At 39.8% G+C, this 14,253-nt stretch overlaps 2 protein-coding genes across 2 annotated transcripts in view; one reads left to right on the forward strand and one right to left on the reverse strand.

The window, feature by feature from the left end:
- Positions 1-14,253, forward strand: part of Macrod1 (mono-ADP ribosylhydrolase 1) — an 899,697-nt gene that overhangs the window by 818,130 nt on the left and 67,314 nt on the right. The window lies entirely within an intron of this gene.
- The window catches only part of LOC127189792 (solute carrier family 22 member 19-like), a 44,030-nt gene that overhangs the window by 20,745 nt on the left and 9,032 nt on the right, over positions 1-14,253 (reverse strand). The window contains exons 3-4 of the mRNA XM_051146895.1: positions 5,776-5,930; positions 5,506-5,674 (exon numbers count right to left, since the gene is read on the reverse strand). Coding sequence (XP_051002852.1) covers positions 5,506-5,674; positions 5,776-5,930 — 324 coding nt within the window. The remainder of the gene's footprint in view (positions 1-5,505; positions 5,675-5,775; positions 5,931-14,253) is intronic.

The raw sequence follows: 14,253 nt of genomic DNA on the forward strand, positions 1-14,253 counted from the left end.
ATGGAGGTGAGAATCTCAGGCATGGAGAATACATGCATTGGTCAAAGGAAAGGTTAAATCTAAATAATTCCTGGAATAGAACATTCAGAAAATCTGGAATACTATGAAAAGACCAAATCTACAAATAATTGAATAGAAGAAAGAGAATTCCAGATCAAAAGCCCAGAAAATATTTTCAACAAAATCATAGAAGAAAATTTCCCTAACCTAAAGGAGATGCCTATAAAGCTACAAGAAACATACAGAATTTCAAATAGATTAGACCAGAAAAGTCCTTTTGCCACTTAATAATAAAAACACTAAATATACAGAACAAAAAATATTAAAATATTATTAATTTTATATAAATATATTATTGGTGTGTTTTATATATTAATATATTATTAATAGTAATAAATGATACGAATGAATATTAAGAACTTCACAGGAAAAAGAATAAGTACCATATAAAGGTAGACTTATGATAATGACACCAGACTTCTCAATGTAGAGTCGGAAGGCTGGAAGAGCCTTGACAAATGTCCTACAGACTCTAAGAGGCCACAGATGCCAGTCCATACTACTATACTCAGCAAAACTTTCCATTACCATAGATGGAAAAAACAAGATAGTCCATGATAAAGTCAAATTTAAACCATATCTGTCTATAAATCTAGCCCTACAGAGGATAGGGGGAAAAAGTCTCCAACCCAAGGATGTCATCTATACCCATTAAAAATACAGGAAATAGATTATTTCATAGCAGCAAACCAGAAGAATGTAAGTATACATACACATACCAACAACAAAAACTACAGGATATAATATTTTATAATTATTATATACATGTAATGTATATTACTTATACATAATATTTATAATTTAGATATACTATAATATAATATTATATAATTTATATGTTAATATAATATAATGACCAATTTAATAACATTGGTCATTAATATCTCTCAATATCAATGGACTCATATTTTCAATTTAAAAAAACACAGAACACCAGAATGAACGCAAACACAAGGTCCATCCTTCTGCTGCATTCAAGAAACACACCTCAACATCAAAGATAGACATTACCACAGGTTTTCCAAGCACATGGACCCAAGAAGCAAGCTAGTATAGTCACTATAATATCTAACAAAATAGACATCCAAGGACACTTCATACTCTTCAAAGGAAAAATCCACTAATACGATGCTTCAATCCTTAACATCTATGTCCCGAACACAAGTACAGCTATGTTATAAAGGGAATTACTAAAGCTTAAATCACAAATTACTAGCAGGAAACCTCAATTCCCCATCCTCACCAAAGGACAGGCTATCGAAACAAAAACTAACAGAAAAATACTGGAGCTAACAAATCAAATGAACCTAACAGATATTTTAAGAACATTCTGCACAGACAGAAAAGAATAAACCTTCTTCTTAGCACCTCACAGAAATTTCTCCAAAATTTACCATATACTGGAATAAAAAGCAAGTCTCAACAGACACTAAAGAAAAATGAAATAACTTCTTTATCCTATCAGACCACCATGGATTAAAGTTGGATATCAAGAACAGAAACAACAGATAGCCTACAAACTCATTGAAACTGACAACTCTCTACTGAATGAAAAATGGGTCAAGACAGAAATAAAGAAAGAAATTAAAGACTTCAAAGAATTCAATAAAAATGAATGCACAGCATACTCAAACTTATGGGACACAGTGAAATGGTGCTAAGAAGATTGTTTATTGCTCTAAGTCCCTACATTTTTTTAATAGAGAGATCTCCTACCAGCAATGTAATAGCACACCTGGAAGAAGAAATCATACCCAAAAGGAATAAAGACAAGAAATAATCAAACTCTAGGATGAAATCAATAAAAAAAAAGAGAAAAACAATACAAAGAATCAAAGAAACAAAAAGTTGATTCTTTAAGAAAATTGAAAACCTGTTATCAAAATTAAGTAAAGGCAGAGAAAGAGGATCCAAATTAACAAAATTAGAAGTGAAAAGGGCGACATAACAACAGACACTGAGGAAATTCAAAGAATCATTAGGTCATACTTTTAAAACCTACTCTAAGTTGAGCATGGTGGTGCATGCCTTTAATCCCAGATTTCAGGGAGGTGGAGGCAGGTGGGATGGCTGCAAGTTCAAGGCCAGCCTGATCTACAAAATGAGTCTCAGACAGCCAAGGCTACACAGAGAAACCCTATCTCAAAAATCAAAAAAACAAAAACAAAAACAAAGAAAGTCTGTGCTACAAAAAAGGAAAGTTTTCTCAATATGCAGCACTTACAGAAGTTAAATCAAAATCAGATAAACTGTTTAAATAGGTCTATAATCTCTAAAGAAATAAAAGCAGTCATTAAAAGTCTTGATACCCTATGAGCATATACAAGGAGAGGTAATCCCCATCAGGAACAGTCATAGGGGAGGGGAATAAAAGGAAAATGGGAGGGAGGGAGGAATAGAAGGATACAAGGGATGGGATAAACACTGAGATGTAACAAGAATAAATTAATAAAAAAAAATTTTTTTTTTAAAAAGCTGAGTTGGCACAACAAGCAAATTCACAGAGAACTGTGTTGTTGGAAATAATAAGACCAGCATTGTACAGAAGGCAGCAGATGGGAAAGAACATGTCTTGTCAGCCAGGACTTGGGTTTAACAGCCCTGTGTTAGTTCGGGGCTGTTATTTCTCCATGAGTGATGGTGTAGGCGAGGCTGGGTATCATCCAGGAAGTAGTCTTGGGCTTAGAGTGGAGTGAGAGGAAGGGAAGAGTAAGGTTCAGGTTTGCTTACCTATCTTCTCTGCTTCTGCATGTACATGTTTGTATATATGTACCCATAGGCGAGCATGTGTGTAGAGGCCTGAGGTCAAGGTTGGGTGCCTTCCTAAGTCCTTTTCCACCTTAGTTTTTGAGGCATGGCCTTTCCTTGAACTTGATGGACCAGCTGGCTAGACTGGCTGTCAAGCAAGCCTTAGGATCCTTCCCAATGCTAGGATTATGATCGACTGATGCTTCTTTTTAAATAAAAGTTTTATTAATTTATTCAGAAAAAAGTCTCCCCCCAAAAAAAGCAAACAAACAGCTCAGAGCCAGACAATTTTAGCGCAGAATTCCACCAGACTTTCAAAGAAAAGCTAATGCATACCCTCAGATTATTCCACAAGATAGAAACAGAAGAAACATTGCCAAATTAATTTTATGAGGCCACAGTCACACTCATACCCAAGCACACAAAGGTTCAACAAAGAAAGAGAATTATAGACCAATTTCACTTATTAGCGTAGACACAAAAATACTCAGCAAAATATTCAAAAACCAAATCCAAGAACACATTACAAATGTATTCCACCATGACCAAGTGAATTTTATCCCACAGATGTAGGGATGTAAGTTCAACATAAAAACAATGAGTCAGTGTAATCCACCATATAAAGAAATGAAAGAAAAAAATTCCCATGATCATCTCAATAGATGCTGAAAAAGCCTTTGGCAGACTCCAACACCCCTTCACAATTATGCGGTTCACAATGGGACCAAATATCCTGCAACATATACCCAAAAGGTAATCCATCTTACTACAAAGATGCTTACTTAGCTATGTTCATAGTGGCTTTATTCATAATAGCCAGAAGCTGGAAGCAACCTAGACATCCTTCAACCAAAGAATGGATAAAGAAAATGTGGTATATTTATACAATGGAGTGTTTCTTGGATGCTTAAAATAAAAATGAGATCATGAAATTTGCAGTGAAATGGATGGAACTAGAAAAGATCATCCCAAATGAGGTAACCCAGACAGTGCTCATTGGACTCAGAGGGATAAAAATGTAAATAAATAAATAGTACATAAAGTTGGAAAGATGTGATGGAAGTCCTGGTGGGAGTTGGAAAGGAAAGGTGAGGGATGGATGTGATCAAGATACGTTGTATTCATGTGTAGAGTGTATATATGAAAACTTCAAAGAATAAATAAATTTTTTTGAAAACTTGAGACACAAAGATTCTATTTGAATACCTAATAAAAAAAATTAAAACTTTCAAACTAAAAGATAAAAAGGAGCCAAATTTGAAAGCACACACTTTTAATCCTAGCACTAGGTGACCAGAGGCAGGTGGTTTTCTGTGAGTTCAAGGCCAAGCTGATTTGCACAGCAAATCCCAGGACAGCTGGGGCTTCACAGTAAGACTCTGTCTCAAAAAAGTTAAATTAAAATTAAAAATTAAAAACATGACAAAGAAAAGAAGAGGACATACAGAAAAAAATTAGATGAATGGGTCATTCTGCCTACAGTTGTTTTTAAGACTTTATTTTTATTTATTTTACTTTTTGTGAAAGGGTGTCTGCCTGCGTGTGTTGCATGTATTTCTGTGCACCACATGCATTCCTGGTGCCGTTGAAGTTCAGAAGAGGGCATTGGATTCCCTGAAACTGAAGTAATAGGTGGTTGTGAGCCACTATGTGAATACTGAGTACCAAACCTGAGTCCTCTGAAAGAGCATCCAGAACTTTTAACCACTGAGCCATCTCTCCAGGCTCCTGCCTACAGTTTTAAACTAAAGAACTCATGTATGTTCTTTCTTCATTAAATAGTGGGGATAAATTTATTTTTTGTTGCCGGGCTATGGTGGCGCACGCCTTTAATCCCAGCACTTGGAGGCAGAGGCAGGTGGATCTCCGTGAGTTCGAGGCCAGCCTGGTCTACAGAGTGAGCTCCAGGACATTCAAGGCTACACAGAGAAACCCTGTCTCAAAAAACAAAAAACAAAAAACAAAACAAAACCAAAAACTTTATTTCTTGTCTTTTACCCACATCATCTGAAAAGACAAATGTCACACAGGTCTTCAAAACGCTTTCCTTTTTAAAACCACACATGAAACACTATCTACAGTGGAGGTGATCTAATCTTTAAAGATTTCCCTGTATAAAAGAAAATATTTTTGCAAAAATTTTATTATAACCTGGATAATTAAGGCTTGGTAGCAAAGACACACAGAAATAGCAAGAATATTCTTGTAAAAATTCATTGCTAGTCTCTTTTTTAAGGTAGATTTTTTTTCTAGTAAATAAAATTACTTTATGAGTAATAAAATTTAAATACCAAATAGTAGATATTTTAAGCATACCATATCTAATAGTGATAATAGGTATGTATTGAATACACTTCCTCAGAAATTATTTGTTATGTATCCATAGCATGAATATAATGGGATATATTTTGCCCACTTATTAATAAAAATCAGAGTTTACAACTAGAATCTCCAGATAAATAATGGGTCCTCAGTATAATCATATCTCTTGTCACACATGTATATAGTTTTGTAAAAACACTTATGATCTTTAATTCAGTTTAGTTCCGTCTTCTTGGTTCACCTGAGAGTCCTACTTGTCCTCAGGAGTACACAGTGTCAGGTGTAGACCAAGGACAAACTCATTTCCTTTGTCCTGATTCTGTGTACATTGTCATCCCAGGATTCCATAAGACAGAAAAGAAAGGAAGTTCATACCTTGTGGGTACAAGAAAGAGAAATATTGGTACAGATACTGCCAGATGGAGGTGGTGCCACTTTCGAATGGCAAAAGCCAAGCCTGCCAATAGGATATTTCCAATCGCTCCAGAACATAATAAGAGTGATGTTGCCATAACTTGGAATTTAGGTTTTGTCCACTCTATCACTGAAAGAAAAGAAAATGAATTTTTATTTCCAATTAAGGTGGAAGGGAGATTCAGCTCAAAACCAAACCATGGAAAATGTCCATCGAAGTCTTTGACTTACTGAGCAAGCCGCTATTTGTCACAATAGTTGAGACAGATATCCCTGTCAGGAAGCGCAGTGAGCAGTAGATGAGGAAGGTGGGAGACAAAGCTGCACAGGTTGCAGTGACAGCCATTTGCAGTAAAGCACATATCAAGATTATCCTCCTCCCAAACCTGAGGGAAAGGGAAGGATGGATTATGGGAACAACGCAGTTGGCATACAAACTGAAGACAAATAATCAAGAAATGACCAACAATGCATACCCTGCAAAGCAACGTCTGTGTTTGTAAACACTGTGAACCAAGGCACCTTCTTCCATTTGTTTCTAGTATTTTTCCTACTAATTTGAGCCACAAGGCAACATAGAACATTGGAGTTTTAACATAATATAATTACCTCTTACCAAATTACTCATTTAACGTATATTAATAACATTTCATTGTTATGACAAAATACTGGGTTTTTATCAAGTGGAAATTTTTATCAAACAGATTTTTAACAAAACAGAAAAACTCAGAAAGTCAGAATTCAGAGTTTTATTGTCAACCTTTAAAAAGAATTGTTTCCGTCCAGTTGAACAAAGACATGCGTACTGATTTAACGTCAGTGGGCTATCTAGTGACCCACTCTGTGATATCTGCTACTTTCAATAGCATATTTACATTATAACATTAATTATGTATTCTATTTTATGCAAATTTATATAGCATAGCCATAATTCTTAAGTTCGTGTTTCAATTTAAAACAAGGATGAATTTTGAAAGTGGTGGGTTAAATGGAATGATAAAATGACAGTCTTGGTAAAGCTTGGTCAGTCAAAATAATATGTGTGTATATCATATAAATCATGTATTGCACATGAAAAGTCATCTATAGAACTGGTAAATGTTCTACTTCTTAGACAGCAAACCTTTGGTGGTAGCCAGGTTGTCTGTTCCCAGAAGAAGGCTCATGATACTCAGTGTGGAGTGCCACTGTGGAGTACCATGCAGCAGTAAGAAAATTTAACTAGAAGTACAAATAGAGATATATAGGTATCCCAACGAACAGAACAGGCTGCATCATAGAAAAAGAATTTTGAAACACATGGTTCCTAGTTAGTGGTACCGTTCTAGAACCTTTGGAATATGAGGCATCACTGGAGGAAGCGGTTCTCTGAAGACTCTGAGTAGAGAGTCTGGCAGCAGTTCTTGTCCGTTCTCCCCTTCCTGGTCTGCAGTAAGTGAGTAAACACCCTTCATCCCTTGTTGCCATAGCCCCTAAGCTCTCATTCCACCATGCCTTTCCAACACTATGACTGTACCCTCAAGCACATGCAAAAACAAAATGCAGGGAGCAGCTGAGCATGAGGTGCTTAACCCCAACTGATGCATCTACAGTACAGCCACTAATACCTAAGGCTCAGAAAATAGCACAGAAGAGGGGGCAGAATGATTGTAAAAGCCAGAGGACCGAGTGTTTGCTGTGAGATGTTGTCTTCAGTATACAACAGAAGCAGTATACAACAGAAGCAGAATCTGAACAAGTAGCCTAAACAAGATTAGCACAATGCAGAGGTAAAGGTAGAACAGAAAGTGAGGGAATGTTGAGCCAATGCCTGGTCCAACCTAAGGCCCACCCGATAAGAGAGAGCCAACCCCTGACACCATTTAAAATACTCTCCTATGTTTACAGACAGGAGCCTAACGCAACCATCCTCTGAGAGGCCCCACTCGGTAACTGATTGAATCAGAGTCTGAGACTCACTGCCAAGCATTAGGCAGAGCTTGGGAAGCCCTATGAAAGCATGAGGGGGGAAAGAATAGAAGGACACAGAGGGGACAAGAGTGCCACAAGGAGACCAACAGAGCCAACTAACTTAGGTCCATGGGGGCTTAAGGAGATGGACTCACCAACCAAAGAGTATATACATGGACTGGACCTAGCCCCCCTAGATATATGTAAGCAATGGGCAGCTTGACCTTCATGTGGGTCCCCTTAGTAAGTTGACCGGATGCTGTCAATGCCTGTTTTTTTTTTTTTATCACTTCCCCCAACAGGGCTGCCTGGCCTGGCCTCAGTGGGTGAGGATGAGCTCAGTCCTGACACAACTTGATGTGCTGAGGGGAGGAAAAGGGGAGGGAGAATGAGCGAAGAGGGTGGGAGGATGAGACAGAGAGGAAAGGAGGGAGGGTGCTACAATCGGGATATAAAGTGAAAATATAAATTAAAAATCAATTTTAAAGATTTATTTATATATTATTGTGTATACAGTGTTCTGCCTGCGTGTACACCTTAGGCCAGAGAGGGCATCAGATCACGTTATAGATGGTTGTCAGCCACCAACCATGTGGTTGCTGGGAATTGAACTAAGGACCTCTGGAAGAGTAGTCAGTGCTCTTAACCATGAGACACCTCTCCAGTCCCTAAAAATAAATTTTAAACAAAGACTAACACAGTGGCAGCACCAGCCAATGTGACATCATGAATGGGGGAAATCTCACGAAGCCCCATGCCTACTTGACAGGCTGTAGTCAATCAACAGCTGCTGAGAGGAGAATCAGCCTTCTTTAAGGACGAGAGCCCTGATAGGTTATCCAGTGCCAAGTGGTCAGCCATAAATACCCACACATGCAAGCAACACTAAATGGACTCAGTAGGTTATATTTATGTGTGTGTGTGTGTGTGCAAATTAAAATAATAATTAAAGATAAAGAGGTCATGAATTGGAGAAATAGTTTGAGGAACACAGGAGCAGTTAGAGGGGGAGGAAAGGAAGTGATATAAGTGCAATACTCATGTATAAAATTCTCAAAAGATTAATTTTCTTATTAAAACATTCCTTTCTGCCTTCCAGCCGCAGCCTAGGACGCCTCCATGGTGGTATAAGTAGAAGCAGAATACCAAGAACCTAGAGAGCAGGAAAGCAGCCTGAGCCACAGTGTCCCGTCTAGTCCCAGCCTTCAAGTCCTCGCAGATGCTCGTTCAGCTTACCAGGAGAGGCTAAGAGTCCTAAAGCTCCAGCCCCATGACTCAGAGGTACCTGGCCAGTTCCCCCTGCCAGGATCCTGATTAATATCACCAAAAAGCCCTCTACCCTGCTCCAGGTCCCTCCCCTGCAGGCCTCGGCCTCAGCCCCGTCTAGTCACTCCCTTGTCTCTCTGACTGTCAACAGGCCTGAACAGCATGGCTGTATATCCTGCTCAGGACTCCTAGTGCTGACAATGCCGCCACTGGCCACCCTGGCCCCACGCCTGCTTCTCATTCTGACCTCAGCTGCCCACCTGATGAATCACAGCCTCAATGGGCACCTGCAGCCACACGAACCTGAGGGGTCTCGCTCAGCCCCAGGCCAGCCCTGTGCAGGCCACATTTGAGGTTCTGGCGCCGACCTGCACAGGCACCTGGATGTCAGAATTCTACTGACCAATATCCAAACAAAGAGCACTTTTCTCGCTGTACAGTCCAGAATCTGGCCCACCCTCTGGAAGTAGTACTGACAGACTTCCAGACCCTGAATGGGAGCCAGCACAACCCTGTTAAGCAGCAGCTAGAGTGTTATGCCACCGGCTGTTACAGCTGTTGTCCCCAGCTGTCTTCTATGTTGCTGTATCTGGATTACTGGAGTGGAGAGCTGCCGGTGGAGTCTTTGAATGCGTCCTTACCCTCACCATAAGGCGAGCTTTCTGGGTTGCCAAATCTGCAAAGCAGCCTGTGTGTGGGGCCGTGGGTGGTACTTTTGACTGTTGAAGTCTACCATTATTAATGTGTGGGGATTGTTGTGTGGTTAAAGTTTTGTTAATAGTTCTTTTACCAATGTGGGTGCCTTTGTACTGGGAGTGTAGATGTTCAGAATTGTGATGTCAGCTTGGTTTATGAGTATGGAGTGTTCTTCCTCATCTCTTTTGATTAATTTTGGTTGAAAGCCTATTTTATTAGACATTAAAATAGATACACCAACGAAAGCCTTCACTTACCAGGAAACTGGGACAGAGGGGAAGGCATCCTATTGGGTCTCTAAATGAGAGACGCATGGGAGAACAGCAAAATAAAAAGATACAGAGGGTCCTAGAAATCTACAAGTAGAACAATATGATAGGCAGATTAGGGCCCAGGGGTCCCGCTCAAACTAAGGCACCAGGCAAGGACAATACAGGAGGTAAACTTTAAACCCCTATCCAGATCTAGCCAATGGTCAGAATATTCTCCACAGTTGAGTGGAGAGTGTGATACGACTTTCTCACGTACTCTGGTGCCTTACATTTGACCATGTCCCCTGGAGGGGGAGACCTGGTGGCACTCAGACGAAGGACAGCAGGTAGCCAAGAAGAGACTTGATACCCTATGAGAATATATAGGGGGGACGTAATCCCCTCAAGGAACAGTCATAGGGGAGGGGAATAATGGGAAAATGGGGGGGGGGAGGAATGGGAGGATACAAGGGATGGGATAACCATTGAGATGTAACAAGAATAAATTAATTAAAAAAATAAATAAATAAATAAAATAGATACACCAGCTTGCTTCTTGTGTCCATTTGCTTGGAATACTTTTTTCCAGCCTTTCACCCTGAGGTTATGTCTGTCCTTGTGGTTGGGATGTGTTTCTTGAATGCAGAAGAATGTTGGGTCTTGTTTATGCATCCATTCAGTTAGTTTGTGTCTTTTTACTGGAGAACTAAGACCATTGGTGTTGAGAGACATTAATGACCAGTGACTGTTAAGTCCCTTGATTTTTATGTTAGTTGCAGTAGCGTGTTTGTCTCGTTATGTTTTGCAACAGTGAAGTTATCTATTTCCTGCATTATTTTGGATGTAGTTTGTCACTTTGGGTTGGAGTTTTCCTTCTAGTAATTTCTGTAGGGCCAGATTTGTGGATTGGATTTGTTTTTGTCATGGAATATCGTGTTTTCTTCATCAATGATTATTGAAAGTTTCACTGGGTATAGTAGCCTGGACTGACATCTGTGGTCTCTTAATGTTTGCAGGACCTCTATCCAGGCCTTTTTGGCTTTTATGGTCTCTACAGAGAAGTCAGGTATAATTCTGATAGGTTTGCCATTATATGTTACTTGGCCTTTTTCCCTTGCTGCTTTTAATATTTTTCCCTGTTCTGTTCATTTTGTGCTTTGATTATTATGTAGCAGGAAGATTTTCTTTTCTGGGTTATTGTATTTGGTGTTCTGTAGGCCTCTTGTATGTTTATACGAATCTCCTTTAAATTGAGGAAAATTTCTTCTATGTTTTTGTTAATATTTTCTGGGCCTTGGAGTCAAATGTCTTCTCTTTCCTCAATGCCTATTATCCTCAGGTTTCGTCTTTTGATGGTATCCTTCATTTCTTGGATGTTTTATGTCAGGAATTTTCAGATTTAGCATTTTCTTTGATGGTTGCTTCAAGTTCTACAATTGTATCTTCTAGTGCCAACATTAATTCCTCCATCTCTTGAATTCTATTAGAGAAGCTTACCTCTGTATTGCTTGCTTTCTTCTCTAAGTTCTCTCATTCCCGTCTTACTTCTGTCTGTGCTTTTATTATTGTTTCCGTTTTCATCTTCAGCTCTTGAACTGTTTTATTGATTTCCTTCATCTGATTGTTTGCATTTTCCTGAATTTCTTCCAGTGCTTCTCTATAGGCCTCTTTAATGTCTTCTATCTGTTTGGCTGCATCTTCCTGCATTTGTTTGCAATTTTTTTCATTTCCTCCATTAGCATCTTCATTACTAGGGATTTGAAGTCATTTTCTTGTGCTTCATTTGTGTTTGTGTTCTCAGGGTTGGATTCTTTGAGATAGCTGGAGTCTGGAGATGCCATATTGTTTTGGGTTTTGTTGTTTGTGTTTTTATGCTGGCCTTTAGTCATCTTGCTGTCTTTGATGTTGGGAGGTAGCTTCTGGTGTCTTTCACTGGTTGTTGAGAGTGGTTTGTTGGTGAGTATCTATATGTTGAGGAACCTCGTTTGTGGGGATCAGGGAACTCTTCCCTGGAACAGGCAGGTGACATGGTTTCAGCTCCTGGGGACTTTGCTCCATACCCTGTGCTCCCCACTGGGGCAGTAGAGGTAGGTGCTGGTACTCTGCAGCCCCAGGATCAGTTTGAGGTAGTGTAGGTAGAGCCAGTTCTCCTGTCTTTGGCTGGGCTTTGATTACCCTGCCCTCAGGCCCTGGTGCTTTGGGTCCTAGGCTCAGATCACCCTAGAGTACCTGAACCCCTGATGGCAGGTAGCAGTTGTTTAGGCTTCTGCTTGATCCATCCAGGCAGTGGGACCTGTGTTCTGCCCCACCAGGGAGAGAGCAGATACTGCCTTCTGGTTGTTGTTGGTTGGCTAGGTTTCGGCCCCATCCCCTCAGGTCAGTTCAGCCTCTCCTGAGAGTGTGGGAGAACCTGATGGGCTGTGGAGACTGGCTAGGCCAGGTCAGTTCCACCCAAATGTGCAGAAACAGTCTGCTGGGGCAAGTGGCTAGGTTTCTGCCCAGTCCAGTTGAGACCACTCAGTCTCATCTGGCCACACGGGAACTCCCACTGAGTTGGGGCAGCTAGTTAGTTTTCTGCCCTATCCCCTCAGGCCAGGCCAGTCTCTCCAGAGAGCATAGGAGGCCCTCCTGGACTATAGAGACTGGCTAGGCAGGGTCAGTTCTGCCAATTGTGCAGGAACAGTCTGCTAGGGCTGATAGCAAGGTGTCTGCCCGGTCCAGTTCAGACTGTGCAGCTGTGGTTGGATAACGTGTTCATAGCTTCCTGGGCCCCCATGTGACACCTGGGGCTTTCTGTGGACTGGCGGGGGCAGGGGTGGCAAGGGGAGGTCAGATCTGCCCATTTTCCTGAGATTTCCCCAAGCCAGGAGCTCCAGTGCTTTACCGCCCAGAGTTCAGTCTCAGATCCACGTCCATGCTATAGAACATGGCTGCTGTTTGCAGGAAGGTTTGGGTCCAGACTCTGGGGACTGGACACCCATCCTCTGTGGTCTGTTTGATGACCCAAGGCCAGACCCACCTGCGCTCTGCACTGTGCGGCCCTCTCTCACCTAGGGCTCTCCAGGTCTTGCAGTCTGTAGCTCCCAGTCAGATCCCTAGTCACCTTCCTTTAGGCCAGATACAGTGAGTGTTTGGCACCACCATCTTGGAAAATCCCAAGGCTTCATTTAACATAAAGAAAATTTAAATTATTGATTGGTTTAATAAACCAAATATATTTCTATTAATAATGTAAAAACAATAAAAACACATCTAATTTTTTAAATAAATAAATAAATGTTGTTGTTTCTTTAAGTCCTAAAGAGAATAGGACTGGAGAAACCATACCTTAATATAATAAAGGCTATATATAACAACATAGCAAATATCATTCTAAATGAAAAAAACTCAAAGCAATCCCATTAAAATCAGGAGTGAGACAGAGCTTTCCACTATTTCATTCCTTTTCAATAAATTGTTTAAATTCCTAGCTAGAGCAATAAGACAGAGAAAACTAAAGATTTGAATAAAAAACAAAGTTAAATTATTCCTGTTTTCAGGTGTTACAATGCTATACATGAGAGAGCACATAAGTTCCACCTAAAAACCACTAGAATGATCAATACTTTTAGCCAAGTAACAGGATATAAAATCAACTTTTAAAAATAAGTATCCTTTCTATATGCCAATAACAATCATATTTATAAAGATCATAGACACTACTATTTACAACAACAGTTTCAAAGAAAATAAAATATCTAAAAATAAACCTAACCGAAGATATAAAATACCTTTATAATAAAATCTTTAAACCTCTAAAGAAAGATATTGAGGAAAGCACTAGAAAGTTGAAATACCTCCCATCTTCATGGATTGGTAGAATTAATACTGTAAAAATAACTATCCTAACAAAAGCAATGTACAGTTTCAGTGCAGTCCCAATTGAAATCCCCATGCTCTTCTTCACAGGAAATTTTGTTTTAAAATACATACGGATGCACAAAAGATAACCAAAATAGGTAAAATAATCATGCAACAAAAGAACAATCCAGGAGGGATTACTATTTCAAAACTCAAGATATATTGCTGCTCCCACAGACCAGCTCTGGGAACAGTAAAGAGGAGAGAAGAGATGTGGATCCGTGGTAGGGAGAATTGAGCAGGTGGTGAACAGGTGGTTAAGGGAAACCAGCTGTTGGTTAAACAACTAGCTAGATATTGAAGAGAGGTTGAGGAATAGAGGGAAAAATACTTGGAGACTCAGGCATATGTGGTACAAGCTGAAGGTGTTAACGCCCAGGAAAACGTTATTATCTGGCTGTCTGGCTGTCTCTGTCTTGCTTGCTGTCTGTCTGACTCCTTGCTTGTTCTCACCCACCTTTCTATCTCTCTTCTTGCTTGCTGTCATGCATCTTTCTGTTTCTCTTGTCACTTGTTGTTCCTCATCTTTCTATCTCTCTTGTTGTCTATCTTACCCTAGCTTACTCTCTGTTACTTGCTTGCCATTCTCCTTGGACCAGCCCCAGTATTTTATTAGAATGAAATTCAATTTTTTCATTACAGATTA

The sequence above is a fragment of the Acomys russatus genome, chromosome 5 (genome assembly GCF_903995435.1).
Source record: "Acomys russatus chromosome 5, mAcoRus1.1, whole genome shotgun sequence".
In the NCBI taxonomy this organism is placed as follows: domain Eukaryota; kingdom Metazoa; phylum Chordata; class Mammalia; order Rodentia; family Muridae; genus Acomys; species Acomys russatus.